The sequence below is a fragment of the Tachyglossus aculeatus genome, chromosome X2, assembly GCF_015852505.1.
Source record: "Tachyglossus aculeatus isolate mTacAcu1 chromosome X2, mTacAcu1.pri, whole genome shotgun sequence".
Classification (NCBI taxonomy): domain Eukaryota; kingdom Metazoa; phylum Chordata; class Mammalia; order Monotremata; family Tachyglossidae; genus Tachyglossus; species Tachyglossus aculeatus.
This window is the reverse complement of record NC_052100.1, coordinates 29,410,896-29,430,456: the sequence shown is the minus strand read 5'-3', so window position 1 is coordinate 29,430,456 and position 19,561 is coordinate 29,410,896. Positions and strand designations below refer to the sequence as shown.

Here is a 19,561-nt window from a genome sequence, read left to right as displayed (position 1 = left end):
TTTGGTTTTGTTCTCTGTCTCCCCCTTTTAGACTGTGAGCCCGCTGTTGGGTAGGGGCTGTCTCTATATGTTGCCAATTTGGACTTCCCAAGCGCTCAGAACAGTGCTCTGCACACAGTAAGCGCTCAATAAATACGATTGATGATGATGATGATGATTTTGTTAGTATGTTTGGTTTTGTTCTCTGTCTCCCCCTTTTAGACTGTGAGCCCACTGTTGGGTAGGGACCGTCTCTAGATGTTGCCAATTTGTACTTCCCAAGCGCTTAGTACAGTGCTCTGCACATAGTAAGCGCTCAATAAATACGATTGATGATGATGATGATGATTTTGGTAGTATGTTTGGTTTTGTTCTCTGTTTCCCCCTTTTAGACTGTGAGCCCACTGTTGGGTAGGGACTGTCTCTATATGTTGCCGACTTGTACTTCCCAAGCACTTAGTACAGTGCTCTGCACATAGTAAGCGCTCAATAAATACGATTGATGATGATGATGACGATGATGATGATTATCCCCCTCCAGCCCCAAACATGCACTAAAACGCGGCCCACCCTGAGAGCAACGATTCTATCGTTGCTTCGAGGCGTCAGGGCCTCAGTTTCCAGTTCGGCCCCCATCCCGACAGCTTTTCGAGCGAGCGCGGATGTTCCCGACGGGTCACCTCTTTGGAATGTTTGGCTTGCCCAAATCCCGTTCACCTCCCCGCTCCGGGCCGCTTACGGAAAAGGGCAAAAATGCTGGGGAGTGGGCCGGTTGGGTGAGAATTCCTAAGGCGGCTAATATTTAACCGGGATCATTTCTCTCTAGGAAACGTATTTCCCGTCACCCATCCTTAGCTCTGCCGCTCCTCTCCGTCCGGAATTTATTTTAACGCCCGTCTCTCCCAGACTGTACGCTCCTTGCGGACAGAGATCGGATCTCAGTGGTGTGGCTTAGTGGGAAGAGGCCGGGCTTGGGATTCAGAGGTTGTGGGTTCAAATCCCGCCTCCGCCCCTTGGCAGCTGGGTGACTTGGGGCCAGTCACTTGACTTCTCTGGGCCTCCGTTCCCTCATCTGTAAAATGGGGATTGACTGCCTTGTAATAATAATAATAATAATAGAATAAGCGCTTACTATGTTCAAAGCATTGTAGCGCTTAGAACAGTGCTTGGCACATAGTAAGCGCTTAACAAATACCAATCAATCAATCGTATTTATTGAGCGCTTACTGTGGGCAGAGCACTGTACTAAGCGCTTGGGAAGTACAAGTTGGCAACATATACAGTCAATCAATCAATCGTATTTATTGAGCGCTTACTGTGTGCAGAGCACTGTACTAAGCGCTTGGGAAGTACACGTTGGCAACATTATACAGTCAATCAATCAATCAATCAATCAGTCAATCGTATTTATTGAGCACTTATTGTGTGCAGAGCACTGTACTAAGCGCTTGGGAAGCCCAAGTTGGCAACATATAGAGACGGTCCCTACCCAAAAGTGGGCTCACAGTCTAGAAGGGGGAGAGTAACAATACCATTATTGTTATTATTGGAGAAGCAGCGTGGCTCAGCGGAAAGAGCCTGGGCTTTGGACTCAGAGGTCATGGGTTTGAATCCCGCTCCACCACGTGTCTGCTGTGTGACCTTGGGCAAGTCACTTAACTTCTCTGAGCCTCAGTTCCCTCATCTGTAAAATGGGGATTAAGACTGTGAGCCCCCCGTGGGACAACTTGATCACCTTGTAACCCCCCCAGCGCTTAGAACAGTGCTCTGTACATAGTAAGCGCTTAACAAATGCCATTATTATTATTATTATCATTACTATTATTATTGAATAATCACAAGCGCTGTTTCTGGCTCCTGCTCAATAAATACCATCAATGGATTGATCATTTTCTTCTTTTAGAGAAGCAGCGTGGCTCAATGGAAAAGACCATGGGCTTTGGAGTCAGAGGTTATGGATTCAAATCCCAGCTCCACCAATTGTCAGCTGTGTGACTTTGGGCAAGTCACTTAACTTCTCTGTGCCTCAGTGACCTCATCTGTAAAATGGGGATTAAGACTGTGAGCCCCACGTGGGACACCTGATCACCTTGTAACCTCCCAGTGCTTAGAACAGTGCTTTGCACATAGTAAGCGCTTAATAAATGCCATTATTATTATTATTATTATTTTCTCGGCAGTAATTAATTTTGTTGGGGATTTGCAAACCTCATGGACCAAGCCATACGATCAGTAGGGCCAACTGATTCAACCTAATGTAACTGAGCTGCCCAGTTATCCTGTTTGAGAAATGGAAAAAAAAAACATGGATTCTCAATTCATTCATTCGTTCAATCGTATTTATTGAGCGCTTACTGTGTGCAGAGCACTGTACTAAGTGCTTGGCACTGTACTAAGCGCTTGATTATCATTGCTCTGGAAATCAGTGGAAAGCAGGTTAAAGTGACGACTCAGAACTCGGCTGATCTCCCGGCTCTGGTCTAGAGAATTGGTTCTGGGTTGAGAGAAATAATAATAATAATAATGATTGCATTTATTAAGCGCGTACTACGTGCAAAGCACTGTTCTAAGCGCTGGGGAGGGCACAAGGTGATCAGGTTGTCCCACTGGGGGCTCACAGCCTTGATCCCCATTTTACAGATGAGGTAACTGAGGCACAGAGAAGTAAAGTGACTTACCCAAAGTCACACAACTGACAGTGGGCGGAGCCAGGATTTGAACCCATGACCTCGGACTCCAAAGCCCAGCCTCTTTCCACTGAGCCACTCCGCTTCTCACATCCGCCCACATCCCGTCTCCTGATGTGTATTTTTCCCAGTCTTGTTGGATTCCAAACCCGCTGTTGGGTAGGGACCGTCTCTATGCGTTGCCGACTTGTACTTCCCAAGCGCTTAGTACAGTGCTCTGCACACAGGAAGCGCTCAATAAATACGATTGGTTGATCGATCGATCGATCCGCCAAAAGCCTTTGGAGGAATTTACCGAGGTGGGAAACTCTGATGGACAGTGGCGGACGCCGGCAGTAGCGCTTGGCCTTAGTCATCATCATCATCATCATCGATCGTATTTATTGAGCGCTTCCTGTGTGCAGAGCACTGGACTAAGCGCTTGGGAAGTACAAATTGGCAACATATAGAGACAGTCCCTACCCAACAGTGGGCTCACAGTCTAAAAGGGGGGGGGGGGGATGTCGATTTATTTATAGTATTTTATATGATTTATTTGTGTTATATGATTTATTTATCGAGCGCTTATCGTGAGCTCGGCGCTCGGGAGCGTCCAGTACAGCGATAAACAGAGTGGAGCCCCGCTGGCCTCCGCCGGAGGGGCTGATGGAAAGTCCCAGGCTGACTCGGTGGGCCTCCTCCAGCTCGTCGGGCCGATGCCGTCTATTTCGAGCGCTCTCGGCATTCGGCGCGATGGCTTCGCCTTTGTAATAAATCTCTGGGGAGCCGGGCCTAGTACGGCTCCTAATTGTTTGCGGCAGCCCCAGCTTGATCAATCATCACTGCGATATTTGTTAGGCGCTTACTAGGTGCCAGGTGCTCTGAGGTAGATGCCAACCAAGCGGGTTGGACACGGCTGCTGCTTCACCCGGGGCTCGCAGTTTCAACCCCCGTTTTACAGATGAGGGAACTGAGGCCCGGGGAAATGAAGGGACATGCATAACTTACACTTCCCAAGTGCTTAGTACAGTGCTCTGCACGCAGTCAGCGCTCGATAAATCCGGTTGATTGACTGATTGATTGACCTGCCTGAGGTTGGACACGAGGTAGGACTCTTCAGTCTATAAAGATGCAAACTGATAGGGGAGATGATGGAAGTCTTTAAAATAATCAAAATATGAACAAGGCCAACATCATCATCATCATCAATCGTATTTATTGAGCGCTTACTACGTGCAGAGCACTGTACTAAGCGCTTGGGAAGTACAAACTGGCAACATTGAGCGCTTACTATGTGCAGAGCACAAACTGGCAACATATAGAGACAGTCCCTACCCAACATTGGGCTCACAGTCTAAAAGGGGGAGACAGAGAACAAAACCAAACATACTAACAAAATAAAATAAATAGAATAGATATGGACAAGTCAAATAAATAAATAGAGTAATAAATCTGTACAAACATATATACATATATACAGGTGCTGTGGGGAAGGGAAGGAGGTAAGATGGGGGGGTGCACCATATCCCCCCAAACCAAGATGAGGTGGCACCTGCTAATATTACTCTATTTATTTATTTATTACTCTATTTATTATTACTCTATTTTACTTGTACATATCTATTCTATTTATTTGGTTTTGTTTTGTTCTCCGTCTCCCCCTTCTCGACCGTGAGCCCACTGTTGGGTGGGGACCGTCTCTAGATGTTGCCAACTTGGACTTCCCAAGCGCTTAGTACAGTGCTCTGCACGCAGTAAGCGCTCGATAAACCCGATTGATTGACTGATTGATTGACCTGCCTGAGGTTGGACACGAGGTAGGACTCTTCAGTCTATAAAGATGCAAACTGATAGGAGGGATGATGGAAGTCTTTAAAATAATAAAAATATGAACAAGGCGAACATCATCATCATCATCAATCGTATTTATTGAGCGCTTACTATGTGCAGAGCACTGTACTAAGCGCTTGGGAAGTACAAACTGGCAACATGTAGAGACAGTCCCTACCCAACATTGGGCTCACAGTCTAAAAGGGGGAGACAGAGAACAAAACCAAACATACTAACAAAATAAAATAAATAGAATAGATATGTGCAAGTAAAATAAATGAATAAGTAGAGTAATAAATATGTACAAACATATATACATATATACAGGTGCTGTGGGGAAGGGAAGGAGGTAAGATGGGGGGTGCACCATATCCCCCCAAACCAAGATGAGGTGGCACCTGCTAATATTACTCTATTTATTTATTTATTACTCTATTTATTGTTACTCTATTTTACTTGTACATATCTATTCTATTTATTTGGTTTTGTTTTGTTCTCCGTCTCCCCCTTCTCGACCGTGAGCCCACTGTTGGGTAGGGACCGTCTCTAGATGTTGCCAACTTGGACTTCCCAAGCGCTTAGTACAGTGCTCTGCACACAGTAAGCGCTCAATAAATCCGACTGATTGACTGATTGATTGACATGCCTGAGGTTGGACACGAGGTAGGACTCTTCAGTCTATAAAGATGCAAACTGATAGGGGATATGATGGAAGTCTTTAAAATAATCAAAGTATGAACAAGGCCAACATCATCATCATCATCATCATCATCAATTGTATTTATTGAGCGCTTACTATGTGCAGAGCACTGTACTAAGCGCTTGGGAAGTACAAACTGGCAACATGTAGAGACAGTCCCTACCCAACATTGGGCTCACAGTCTAAAAGGGGGAGACAGAGAACAAAACCAAACATACTAACAAAATAAAATAAATAGAATAGATATGTGCAAGTAAAATAAATGAATAAGTAGAGTAATAAATATGTACAAACATATATACATATATACAGGTGCTGTGGGGAAGGGAAGGAGGTAAGATGGGGGGTGCACCATATCCCCCCAAACCAAGATAAGGTGGCACCTGCTAATATTACTCTATTTATTTATTTATTACTCTATTTATTGTTACTCTATTTTACTTGTACATATCTATTCTATTTATTTGGTTTTGTTTTGTTCTCCGTCTCCCCCTTCTCGACCGTGAGCCCACTGTTGGGTGGGGACCGTCTCTAGATGTTGCCAACTTGGACTTCCCAAGCGCTTAGTACAGTGCTCTGCACGCAGTAAGTGCTCAATAAATACGATTGATTGATTGATCCTTATCCTACATGAGGCCCACAGTCTTAATCACCGTTTTACAACTGAAGGAACAGTGCTCAGCGCTTAGAACAGTGCTTTGCACATAGTAAGCGCTTAATAAATGCTATTAAAAAAAAAAAACTGACACCAGAGAGGTGAGGCGACCCGCCCCGGCAGGCCCGTGTCGGAGCCGGAATTCGAACCCAGGTCCCCTTCTTCCCAGGCCCGTGCTCTAGACGCTAGGCCACGCTGCTCCTCAACCGGGGCGAACGACGCTCCAGGTTTTCCGTTTCTGGAAAATCGTTTTCTTTCTAAATGCAAGGGAGCGGCCTATGATACAAGCCAATTGCAGTGTCTACATGAGGGTGATAATTCTTTTTCGGCGGGTGACCGGGGGGCAAATTAAAAATAATCTTTTCCCCTGGTGAAGAAGTTTTGTCTGTGTCACATTAGAGAAGCAGCGTGGCTCAGTGGGAAGAGCCCAGGCTTTGGAGTCCGAGGTCATGGGTTCAAATCCCGGCTCCGCCAACTGTCAGCTGGGTGACTTGGGGCAAGTCACTTCACTTCTCTGGGCCTCAGTTCCCTCATCTGGAAAATGGGGATGAAGACTGGGAGCCCCCCGGGGGACAACCTGATCACCTTGTATCCTCCCCAGCGCTTAGGACAGTGCTTTGCACATAGTAAGCGCTTAATGAATGCCATTATTATTATTAGAATGCGAGCTCCTAGAGGGCAGGGATCATGTCCACCGACTCGATTCAGTTGTACTCCGCAAAGCGCTTAGTACAGTGCTCGATACTCAGTAGGCAGCAGCGTGGCTCAGTGGAAAGAGCCTGGGCTTTGGAGTCAGAGGTCATGGGTTCAAATCCCCGCTTGTCAGCTGCGTGACTTTGGGCAAGTCACTTCACTTCTCTGGGCCTCAGTTACCTCATCTGTAAAATGGGGATTAAGATTGTGAGCCCCACATGGGACAACCTGATCACCTTGTATCCTCCCCTGCGCTTAGAACAGTGCTTTGCGCATAGTAAGCACTTAACAAATACCAACATTATTATAATTATTATTAGCACATAGTAAGCACTTTTAACAAATACCAACATTATTATTATTATTATTATTAGGCGCTCATTCAATACCTTTGTTAATGGAAGTGGTGATGGAGAAGAGATGAGACTTTTCACACGCCGAAGGGGGGTCCAGAAGGCAGGTGGCTGGTTGCTTTCTTTATCCATTAATGCATTAATTCCCCCTCTAGACTGTAAGCTTGATGTGGGCAGGGAAGGTCTCTGTGATTATTGTTTTATTGTCCTCTCCCAAGCACTTAGTACAGTGCTTTGCACGCATTAGGCGCTCAATAAATACGATTGAATGAATGAATGAATGAATGAGGCAGCTCGATAAATACGACTGAATGAATGAATGAGTCTAATGACGGTATTTTTCAGCGCTTACCATGTGCCAAGCACTGTTCTACTGAGGACGGGGCAGGGAATGTCTCTGTGATTATTGTTATATTGTCCTCTCCCAAGCACTTAGTACAGTGCTTTGCACGCATTAGGCGCTCAATAAATACGATTGAATGAATGAATGAATGAATTAGGCAGCTCGATAAATACGACTGAATGAATGAATGAGTCTAATGACGGTATTTTTCAGCGCTTACTATGTGCCAAGCACTGTTCTACTGAGGATGGGGCAGGAGGAGGGATTTAGGTTAGAGGAGAGGAGGCTGTCCCTGGACTGTTCTAAGTCTCTGGTCATTAAGAATATCTACCAACTAGGCTATATTGAATTCACCCAAGTGCTTAGCACAGTGCTGTGCACATAGTAAACCCTCAAGTAAGATTTGGTTTGGGGCCAGTGCTCTGGCCCTGAAATCAGGAGACCTGGGTTCTGTCGCTGGCCCACTGGGTGACCTTGGGCAAGCCACATAGCACACCTGGGCCTCAGTTTCCTCATCTGTAAAATGGGGGTGACACTTCCTGCCACCCCCCGTCTCTCAGGGACAGTGTGAGAATGAGATGGAGTAAGAAGGGAAGCAGTATGGTCTAGTGGAAAGATCCTGGGGCTGGCGATTAGGAACCCGGGTTCTAGTCCCGGCTCTGCCACTGGCTAGCCGTATGACCGCTTAGCCTCTCTGGGCCTCGGTTTCCTCATCTGTAAAATGGGGGTGAGATAGACTGTGATCCCTGTGTGGGCCCGGGGGACTGCGTGTCTGATCGAAGAACCTTTTATCTGCTTCATGAGAAGCGGCGTGGCTCAGTGGAAAGAGCCCGGGCTATGGAGTCAGAGGTCATGGGTTCAAATCCCGGCTCTGCCAATTGTCAGCTGGGTGACTTTGGGCATGTCACTTAACTTCTCTGTGCCTCAGTTCCCTCATCTGGAAAATGGGGATTGACTGTGAGCCTCCCGTGGGACAACCTGATCACCTTGTAACCTCCCCAGCACTTAGAACAGTGATTTGCACTTAGTAAGCGCTTAATAAATGCCATTATTATTATTATTCATCCAATGCTTGGCACATAGGAGGAGCTTAAGAGATGCCCCGAGCATTAATTTGGGGAAAAAGGAGGACCCTCCAAACCCACACGTGGTCATTCAGGCTTCCCTCAAGGCCGATGGCTGAACTCCAGTCCTCCCCGGCCCCCAAAGGGGTCACGCAGAGGTTCGTTGGGGGGCCGCTCAGGGGCCCATTGGCCCGTTTCCTTTCGCCAGGCCTCATTCATTCATTCAATCGTATTTATTGAGCGCTTACTGCGTGCACAGCACTGTACTAAGCGCTTGGGAAGTCCAAGTTGGCAACACATAGAGACGGTCCCTACCCAACAGTGGGCTCACAGTCTAGCAATAATGATGACGATGATAATAACATTTATTAAGCGCTTACTATGGGCAAAGCACTGTTCTAAGCGCTGGGGAGGTTACAAGGTGATCAGGTTGTCCCACGGGGGGCTCACTCACAGTCTAGCAATAATAACGACGATGATAATAACATTTATTAAGCACTTACTGGGTGCAAAGCACTGTTCTAAGCGCTGGAGAGGTTACAAGGTGATCAGGTTGTCCCACAGGGGGCTCACAGTCTTCATCCCCATTTTCCAGATGAGGTAACTGAGGCCCAGAGAAGTCCAAAGTCACCCAGCTGACAGTTGGCGGAGCCGGGATTTGAACCCACGACCTCTGAGTCCAAAGCCCGGGCTCTTTCCACTGTGCCACGCTGCTTCTCCAATAATGGCATTTAATAATGGCATTTATTAAGCGCTTACTACGTGCAAGGCACTGTTCTAAGCACTGGGGAGGTTACAATCAGCCCGGGTGGCACTGGTGACTGAGGAAGAGAAACGCCGTAGCTTAACGGAGAGCGCACTGGCCAAGGACTCTTAGTCCAGTGCTCTGCACACGCTAAGCGCTCAATAAATACGATTGATTGATTGATTGATTGACGCCATACTAATCCCGGCCCTGCCCCGTGTCTGCTGTGGGACCTCGGCCAAGTCGCGCCACTTCTCTGCGCGTCAGTTCCCTCATCTGCAAAATGGGGGTTAAGACTGTGAGGCCTAGGTGGGACCGGGCCGTGTCCAACCTGATCAGCTCGTACCTACCCCAGCGCTTAGTACAGAGCCTGGCACGTAGTAAGCACTGAACAAATACCCCAATTATTATATTGTTATTAAGACAGAAGCCCTCTGCGCTCTCGGCGTTGGACCCTCCCACCTCACTGGGCTTTTCTCCTCCGACTTCCATTCCAAAACTCCCATTCTGTATATATGTATATATATTTGTACATATTTATTACTCTATTTATTTATTTATTTTACTTGTACATATCTATTCTATTTATTTTATTTTGTTAGTATGTTTGGTTTTGTTCTCTATCTCCCCCTTTTAGACTGCGAGCCCACTGTTGGGTAGGGACTGTCTCTATGTGTTGCCAACTTGGACTTCCCAAGTGCTTAGTACAGTGCTCTGCACACAGTAAGCGCTCAATAAATATGATTGATTGATTGATTGATTGATTCTCCTCGTGGCGCTCCCAGGATATTCTCCCATGGGGGGATGTCCTGTCTTCCTCTTCTCCAGCCTCCCCCGCGGGCCGGGAAGGGACTGGCCAATGCTCAGTACACGTAACTCTTGCAAATACCCACACACGTGTGCACAGACACACACAATTCTGCCAATGCCACGATACCAGCTAAAACATTTCCTTTTCTCTCTTACGAATCCCCTTCATCATAAGATTAAGATCCCAGGATAATGAATCGTGCCATCTGGAGTCAAACAGGGGGTCAGTTCGGCCTTTCTGAGATCTCCTACACCCCCAACTTTTATCTTAACTCTCTCTAAATTCATTTTTGTACAGATTTATTACTCTATTTTACTTGCACATACTTTCTATTTATTTTGTTAATGGTGTGCATCTGGCTTTACTTTTATTAATTCTGATGACTTGCCATGTTTGGTTTTGTTGCCTCTCTCCCCCTTCTAGACTGTGAGCCCGTTGTTGTGTAGGGACCGTCTCTAGATCATCATCATCATCATCGATCGTATTTATTGAGCGCTTACTGTGTGCAGAGCACTGGACTAAGCGCTTGGGAAGTACAAATGATGTTGCCAACTTGTACGTCCCAAGCGCTTAGTCCAGTGCTCTGCACACAGTAAGGGCTCAATAAATACGATTGAATGAATGAACGAATGAACCATGATCTTACTAATATTAAGGGATCGTTAAGCATGAATAATAAGAATAATGGCAATGATAACAATGATCACCCCATTATTAATATGTTTTGTTTTGTTCTCTGTCTCCCCCTTCTAGACTGTGAGCCCACTGCTGGGTAGGGACCGTCTCTCTATGTTGCCAACTTGGACTTCCCAAGCTCTTAGTACAGTGCTCTGCACATAATAAGTGCTCAATAAAGACGATTGATTGATTGATTGATTGATTGATAGGACTCTCACGCATCAGGGTATCCAAACCCTTCTAGAGCCTACGCGTCTTTTCTACCTACCCAACTTCCCGGGGTGGGTGGATTTTGCATCCTTACCTCCCGCCGGGTGGAAGGCATATTTTCCTTTTGTGTTGAATCTACCACCTCTGGTGTCCAAATTCCCCTTTCTACAGAGCTGGATAAACGTTTCAAAACAAAGACTGCCCAACCAATCCAGCCCGTACTGGGCATGGAAACTTACTCTGGTTTATTATTCCACTTCCCCCCACGTGCGGACCTGGAAATTAATCTTCTGGTAGATATGGCAGGTCTCAGAGCGTCCTGTAGAAATCAGATCCTTCAAGGTATTGTTTGGTCCCTAGTATCTGGGCAACCTAATTAGCACAACAAGCTATCTAAACACAGTAACCCTTCTGAGCGCTCCTAATGAAAGCAAGGCCACGAGGGAATCCGCCTGGGTTGGCCAGACAGCCCGTGCAAACAAAACTGCCTTCGAGTTTGTTCGCTGTTAATTGGGGTCACCGGTGCCTAAGGCATCGCCCTTGTGTAATGGGATTTAAAAAAAAAATAATAATGATAATCCCAGGGACTCAGGTAGTGAGTTCGCCCGAAGAATTTTGCTGGGCGTCTTGGGCTGTTCTTTTCCACCCAAAAGGATGAGTAGCCCGTGACTAGGCTGTGAGCCCGTCGTCGGGTAGGGACCGTCTCTATAGGTTGCCAATTTGTACTTCCCAGGCGCTTAGGACAGTGCTCTGCACACAGTAAGCGCTTAATAAATACGATTGAATGAGTGAATCAATGAGTAGCGCAGTGGTTTTCCATTTTAAGAGACTCATCTGTAAGATCGGGTCAGGATCTTCGCTCTTCCTCCCCCTCGGACCGCGATCGTCGTACGGAACAGGGGCTGTGTCTTCTACCTCAGTGCTTAGCGTGGTGCTTGGCACGTAAAACATTCCTTCATTCTTACCAATCAATCAATCAGTGCTATTTATTGAGCATATACTGTGCACCGAGCACTAGATTAAGCCTGGGAAAGTTCCATATAAAAGAGTTGGTAGACATAATCCCTGCCCATGGGGAGCTTATAGTCTACTAGGGATTCTTTCTACTAATCATTCATTCAATCGTATTTATTGAGCGCTTACTATGTGCAGAGTACGATACTAATCCTATCGTACTCTCCCAAGCGCTTAATACAGTGCACTGCGAGCGGTAGGTTCTCTGTCAGTACTATTGATTGATTAATTCCAGCCCGTTGTCGGGTAGGGACCGTCTCTATATGTTGCCGACTTGTCCTTCCCAAGCGCTTAGTCCAGTGCTCCGCACACGGTAAGCGCTCAATAAATACGACTGAATGAAACGAATGAATCGATTGGCTAGTGTGAAGTCCTAGCAGAGAGGATTCATTCATTCATTCAGTCGTATTTATTGAGCGCTTACCGTGTACGGAGCACTGGACTAAGCGCTTGGGAAGTACAAGTTGATGTTGACTGTGTTAGCTGAAGTTGAATGTGTCTACCAAGGTTGTTGTATTGTACTCTCCCAAGCGCTTAGGACAGTGCTCTGAGCACAGTAAACGCTCAAAAAATATGATTCAATGCTAATACTATTGATTGAGCCTATTCAACCAGCACTGTGATAGGCGAGTTAAATATCGGTCGAATTTAGAAGATATACGTCACAGTTAGCGTTTAACAAATACCAGCATTATTATTATCATTAATAATATAATAATTTTGGTATTTGTTAAGCGCTTGCTATGTGCCAAGCACTGTTCTAACTCATGTTGGTGGGCTTAAATCGGTCACGATCGTGAACCCTGAAGGATTCCACCCCAGTGTAAGATCCCCATAAGTTAATAATAATAATAATAATGGCATTTATTAAGCGCTTACTACGTGCCAAGCACTGTTCTAGGCACTGGGGAGGTTACAGTGTGATCGGGTTGTCCCACGGGGGCTCACAGTCTTCATCCCCATTTTACAGATGAGGGAACTGAGGCCCAGAGAAGTGAAGTGACTTACCCAAAGTCACACAGCTGACAAGTGGCGGAGCTGGGATTTGAACCCATGACCTCTGGCTCCAAAGCCCGGGCTCTTTCCACTGAGCCACGCGGCTTCTCCAAGAGAGTTCCCATCTCTTCCGGAATGGTCCGAGCCCAGAAGTAAATCCACTCAACCGAAAGTAAAATCCTATTATTTGGTAGACGAAATTACATGGCGCCATCCCTCCCGGGCGGCAGCGCGTTCGAGCCTCTAGACAGTCTTGCCGCAAAGCCGTTGATTTAGCCACTAAACCTGTTGTTTTATTTTTGCTGACAGTCATCAGAGGAAAATGTGAGTATCCTGTGGGATCCATTCGGTGGGTTGTTGGGTGTGACGGCTGTGATCGACAGCAGTTAAAAAGAAAAGTCTCCCGGGTCTTTGGGAGTCAAGTCACTCCTCTATAATCACCATGGGGCCCATAAGTGTATCGATAAACCCTGAATTAATCTTTTACCTCTGCTGCTCATACCCCCGGCTCTAGTTCTGTGATGTTTGGCTTTCTGAGGCATCGATTAGGGAAGCAGCATGGCCTAGTGATAGTAATAACAATAATAATGGTATTTGTTAAGTGCTTACTATGTGCCAGGCACTGCTCTAAGCGCTGGGGTAGATACAAGCTAATCAGGTTGGACACAGTCCCTGTCCGACATAGGCCTTACAGTCTTAACCCCCATTTTGAAGATGGGGGAACTGATGCCCAGAGAAGCGGACTTGACCAGGCAGAAACTCCTTGGGGGAACTGATGCCCAGAGAAGCGAACTTGACCAGGCAGAAACTCCTCACCCTGGGCTTCAAGGCTGTCCATCACCTTGCCACCTCCTACCTCACCTCCCTTCTCTCCTTCTCCAGCCCAGCCCACACCCTTCGCTCCTCTGCCTCTAATCTCCTCCCCATGCCTCGTTCTCGCCTGTCCCACCATCGACCCCCGGCCCACGTCATCCCCCGGGCCCGGAATGCCCTCCCTCTGCCCGTCCGCCAAGCTAGCTCTCTTCCTCCCTTCAAGGCCCTGCTGAGAGCTCACCTCCTCCAGGAGGCCTTCCCACACTGAGCCCCTTCCTCCCCCTCTCCATCCCCCCTTCCCTTCCCCACAGCACCTGTATATATGTTTTTACCTATTTATTACTCTATTTTACTTGTACGTATTCTATTTATTTTATCTTGTTAATACGTTTGGTTTTGCTCTCTGTCTCCCCCTTCTAGACTGTGAGCCCACCGTTGGGTAGGGACCGTCTCCATATGTTGCCAACTTGTACTTCCCAAGTGCTTAGTCCAGTGCTCTGCACACAGTAAGCGCTCAATAGATACGATTGAAGGGAGGAAGGAAGACCAAGGTTACACGGCAGACCGGTGGCGGAGCCGGAATTAGAACTCAGGTCCTCTGACTCCTAAGGCTGTGCTCTTTCCACTGGGCCATGTTGCTTGGATAAAGGGGGGGTCGTCGCTCAGTTTGAGCCCCTCCACTTTCCGAAAGATAAAATTCCAGGGGCTTCAGCTTCATCCTTGGAAGGCTTCTTCTCTCCTTTGGCCTCTGGATCAGGGTGGCTCTCTCGGGTGGGCTGTTTTGCCTCTGTTTTCTGTCTCTGTCCTCCCTCAACTCCCATTTTTAAGATGCCGTGGACCCTGTCTGTCTGTCTGTCTCTCTCTCTCTGTCCTCCCTCAACCCCCATTTTTAAGACGGCGCCTTGTAGGGGAGGTTGGTTCACTGAGGAATTGGCTTTCAGGTGGGATGTAAATTATAATCATAACTGTGGTATTTAAGTGCTTCCTATGTGCCAAGTTTACTGCGTTTCCATCAGCCCCTCCAGCACAGGATAGCAGGGCTCCGCTCTGTTTATTGTTGTATTCCATCGTATTTATTGAGCGCTTACTGTGTGCAGAGCACTGTACTAAGCGCTTGGGAAGTACAAGTTGGCGCTGTTGCATTGGACTCTCCCAAGCGCCGAGTACAGTACTCTGCACATGATGAGCGCTCGATAAATAAATAATATGATATAAATAAATAATAGAAAATAATAGAAATGAATAAATCGACTAAGGGCAAGCGCTACTGCCTAAGAGGTGGGATGGATGCAAGCAAATCGTGTCGGACAGAGTCCCTGTCCCACGTGGGGCTCAGAGTCTTAATCCCCATTTTGCAGATGAGGTCACTGAGGCACAGAGAAAAGAAGTGACTTGTCCAGGGTCGCCCAGCAGACAGGTGGCGGAGCCGGGATTAGAACCCAGGTCCTCCTGATTCCCAGGCCCGGGCTCTATCCACTAGGCCACTGAACCTCCCGTAGGGATCTCTAAGGCCCTTTAATCATCCTCTGATTTTCCCCGCTTCCCCTCTGCGTCCCCAGTGAGAAGGAGAGTGGCTTTATGGGGTAGGGGGGCTGCAGGGGGGATAATCGAAGCCCCTTTCCAGCCCCTAGATCGTCCCAGGGCCTAGTCCGGCCTCTCTTCGGTGTTCCCGATTCCCAGATTCCCGATTCCACGTTCTCTACTGAAGGCCAGGCCCAGCCTCAGCTTCCAGGCCTCTGGGCTCCGGAACTCCATCCTCCTCCATCTCGGCCAGAGTTCCCCGGGGGGGTCAGTTAATCTGTAACGTTTTAACCGCGAAGGGTCACCCTGCTCCAGACTACGGAGCCCGGGTGAGAGTCCATTAACTCAAGCCGCGGGGGGCGGCGGGGTTTCGGAGATTAAAAATAGCCCTTGGGAAACGGGTCTCCGGCTTCAAAGGAGTTGGTTCAGAAGGTTCCCGGGAGAACCGGGGCTTAATGTTTCGCCAACGGCATCGGGGGCTACGGACGTCAAAAGTGCAAAGGCCAGGAGCCATGGTTCATTCATTCAATCGTATTTATTGAGCGCTTACTGGGTGCAGAGCACTGGACTAAGCGCTTGGGAAGTTGCCGCTGACCCTGGCTCTGTCAGGGGGCAGAGGTGGGTAGGGATGGGGGATTTGGTCACCAGTCCTAAGCCGGTGCTTAGTACGGTGTTGTGGAATGTGCTTAACAAATACCATCCTCCTCCTCATCATCAAAGGACGAGATAGCGCTTACTATGTGCCGGGCACCGGGTTAATCCGGTGACCAAATTCCCCATCCGAAGGACCAGCTTGTAGGAAGGAAATTCAACCCCTACTGGCTGTCAAAGTCAGCCATTTGGTGTTTCGGCCCTCCTGCGATACTGAAGAAATATTTCCAGGGTCTGGTCTGGCTCTTCGACCGATTTCCACACTTGCCAGTTTGCCCACGTGGCAGAGAGTCTCTCTTCAATCGATCAATTGGCGGTACTTATTGGTATTCATTATTTATTTGGAAATTCACTATTTACTCAGAGAAGCAGCGTGGCTCAGTGGAAAGAGCCCGGGCTTTGGAGTCAGGAGTCGTGGGTTCAAATCCCGGCTCCGCCAACTGTCAGCTGTGGGACTTTGGGCGAGCCACTTCACTTCTCTTCCCTCATCTGGAAAATGGGGATTGACTGTGAGCCCCCCGTGGGACAACCTGATCGCCTTGTATCCTCCCCAGCTCTTAGAACAGTGCTTTGCACATAATAAGCGCTTAACAAATGCCATCGTTATTTATTGTTATTAGTAAAGTGCCTGGCACATAGTGCTTAACAAATACAGTTATTATTATTATTAATAATAAATGCAAGAATTTCACAGAGTATCCTCAGCCCCTTTGGGTGCCCCAAGAGCCCTGCAGCCCCCGAGTCAAAGATAGCACCGACAAGGCTAGAGGAGAGTTCAGCTTTTGAGTGGGGGAGTGGGCTTGTTTCATCCGTTTGTGTTAGACGTGCAGCTTTGTGGGCCGGGAAAGTGAGGGAGTTAACAGACGCCTTTCATTCATTCATTCAATCGTATTTATTGAGCGCTTGCTGTGTGCAGAGCACTGTACTAAGTGCTTGGGAAGTCCAAGCTGGCAACATATAAGACGGTCCCCACCCAACAGCGGGCTCACAGTCTAGAAGACAAGGCGAGGCCTGAGCCGGCCGGACGGTCCAGAGACGACCCGGGGTCCACCGCGGGCGACTCACACGGCCTTTCTCCTCTCGCGCAGGTGAAACCAGTTGTCCACAGCAGGATCAACGTGTCCGCGCGCTTTCGCAAGCCCCTGCAGGAACCCTGCACCATCTTGTAAGTGGCCGGCCCCCTCCCGGAAAGCCAGACCAGCCTGGCGGCTTCCCTCTCCGCTTGCCCTGGGGAAAACAAACTAACAAATCAACAGAAAGGCAACGGACAACCAGACAGATAAGAAAAAGAAGTTGTAGAGCAGTGACAGTGCTCAGCACCTAGTAAGCACTTAACAGACAGCAGAATTATTATTATTATTCTTACTACCCTCACCCTGGGTTTGTGTCTCTGTCTCTCCCCCTCCTCTCTGTCTCTTCTCTCCCGCTCTGTCTTTCTCTTTCCCTCTCCCTTTCCGTCTCCCGCAGCTTGATCGCCAACGGAGACCTCATCAATCCGGCCGTGCGCCTCTTCATCCCCCGGAAAGCCCTGAATAAATGGGACTTGGTTCTGGAAATGGTGACGGAGAAGGTAGCCCTCCGCAGCGGGGCAGCCCACAGGTAAGGAAAGGGCGACTCGCTTCGTCTTAACCGTACTCATCGGGCGCTTACCGTGGGCAGGGCATTTGTTCTACGCTTGGAAGAGATTTATTTTATTTTCTAGTGCGGTGTTTGTTAATATTAGGTCCCTTGTTTCTGGCATTTACAGTGCAGGTTCTCACATTGAGCTTCGGCGTGTTTGTCGGTGAACGCTCTTAACTGGAAAGGTTTTTTACCGGTGCTGGGCTTCAGGCAGGCTCTCCGAACGAACTTTCTCCCCTAGTCTCCCAAGGCTCCGCACACCGTAAGCGCTCAATAAATACGATCGATTTCCCTTCGACCACCCTGCTGGCCCTTGCGGCCGGCATGGTGAAGGGACGGGGAATAATAATAACGACTGTGCTAGCTGTTAATGTGCCAGGCACTGTACTAAGCGCTGGGGTGGATGCAAGCAAATCGGGTTGGACGCCATCCCTGTCCCACGTGGCGGTCTGAATCCCCATTTTACAGATGAAGGAACTGAGGCCCAGAGAATCAGCGAGGTGTTGTGGGTAGAACCGGTGCCTGACAGTCAGAAGGTCACTGGTTCCAATCCCAGCTCCGCCACTTTGTCTGCTGTGTGACCTAAGGCTGGTCACTTCACTTCTCTGGGCCGCGGTTATCTCTTATATGTTGCCAACTTGTACTTCCCAAGCGCTTAGTCCAGTGCTCTGCACACAGTAAGCGCTCAATAAATACGATTGAATGAATGAATCTGGAAAATGGGGATTGAAACTGTGAGCTCCACGTGTGCCAGGGACCGTGTTCAACCCCATCTGCTTATATCCACCCTGGTGTTTAGCACAGTGCCTGGCACCTAGGAAGCATTTGTTAAAATGTTTTGTTAAGCGCTTACTAGGTGCCAAGCGCTTTGGGCAAGCCACTTCACTTCTCTGTGCCTCAGTTCCCTCATCTGTAAAGTGAGGATGAAGACTGTGAGCCCCACGTGGGACAACCTGATCACCTTGTAACCTCCCCAGTGCTTAGAACAGTGCTTTGCACATAGTAAAGTCTTTGCACATAGAAAAACAGTGTGGCCAGTGGAAAGAGCCCGGGCTTTGGAGGCAGAGGTCATGGGTTCAAATCCCGACTCCGCCAACTGTCAGCTGTGTGACTTTGGGCAAGTCACTTCACTTCTCTGGGCCTCAGTTCCCTCATCTGTAAAATGGGAATTAAGACTGTGAGCCCCAGGTGGGACAACCTGATCACCTTGTATCCCCCCAGTGCTTAGAACAGTGCTTTGCACATAGTAAGCACTTAATAAATACCATCATTATTATGCAGCGTGGCTCAGTGGAAAGAGCCCGGGCTTTGGAGGCAGAGGTCATGGGTTCAAATCCTGGCTCTGCCAACTGTCAGCTGTGTGGCCTTGGACAAGTCACTTCACTTCTCTGGGCCTCAGTTCCCTCATCTGTAAAACGGGAATTAAGACTGTGAGCCCCAGGTGGGACAACCTGATCACCTTGTATCCCCCCAGCACTTAGAACAGTGCTTTGCACATAGTAAGCACTTAATAAATACCATTATTATTATTATTATAGCAAGTGCTTACTAAATGCCATTATTATTATTATGACTATTACAAGCAAATCAGGTTGGGCACAGTCCCCGTTCCACACGGTCCAACGGTCTCAATCCCCATTTTCCAGATGTCCTGACTGTCAGGCTTCCGCTCTCTCTACTAGGCCACACTGCTCTTCCTGAGAGCCCCCAGGCCCCTTTTCCTACTTTTCCGGGGCTGGATGACGCCCCCACTCTCCCCCCCGACAATCCCCTCGCCTCCTCGTTCAGCCTCCCCCGCTTCCCTGCTTCCCCAGCCCCTCCACGGTGGACAGGAGGGACCAGTCCACCTGTCTTCTTGACCTCTGACCCCTGATCATCAATCGTATTTCTTGAGCACTTACTGTGTGCAGAGCACTGTACTAAGCGCTTGGGAAGTACAAGTTGGCAACATATAGAGACAGTCCCTACCCAACAGTAGGCTTGATGTCTTCTCACCCTCCAGCCACCCCCCCAATTACTCCTCCACCTTCCACCTCACCCCCAGTTCCTCCCCTCCACCCCTCTTCCCCCACCCGCCTAGGATGAACAGACTAGACTGTGAGCCCACTGTTGGGTAGGGACCGTCCCTAGATATTGCCAACTCGTACTTCCCAAGCGCTTAGTACAGTGCCCTGCACACAGTAAGTGCTCAATAAATACGACTGAATGAATGAACGAAC

The 19,561-nt window shown here is 48.3% G+C and overlaps 1 protein-coding gene across 2 annotated transcripts in view; it reads left to right on the top strand.

Moving 5' to 3' along the window:
* DCDC2 (doublecortin domain containing 2) overlaps positions 1–19,561 on the top strand; it is a 60,793-nt gene that overhangs the window by 23,427 nt on the left and 17,805 nt on the right. Inside the window, exons 4-6 of one of the 2 annotated variants that reach the window (XM_038771546.1) lie at positions 13,047–13,061; positions 16,811–16,887; positions 17,190–17,321. In XM_038771546.1, coding sequence (XP_038627474.1) covers positions 13,047–13,061; positions 16,811–16,887; positions 17,190–17,321 — 224 coding nt within the window. The remainder of the gene's footprint in view (positions 1–13,046; positions 13,062–16,810; positions 16,888–17,189; positions 17,322–19,561) is intronic. The other variant, XM_038771547.1, reaches the window with a different exon arrangement.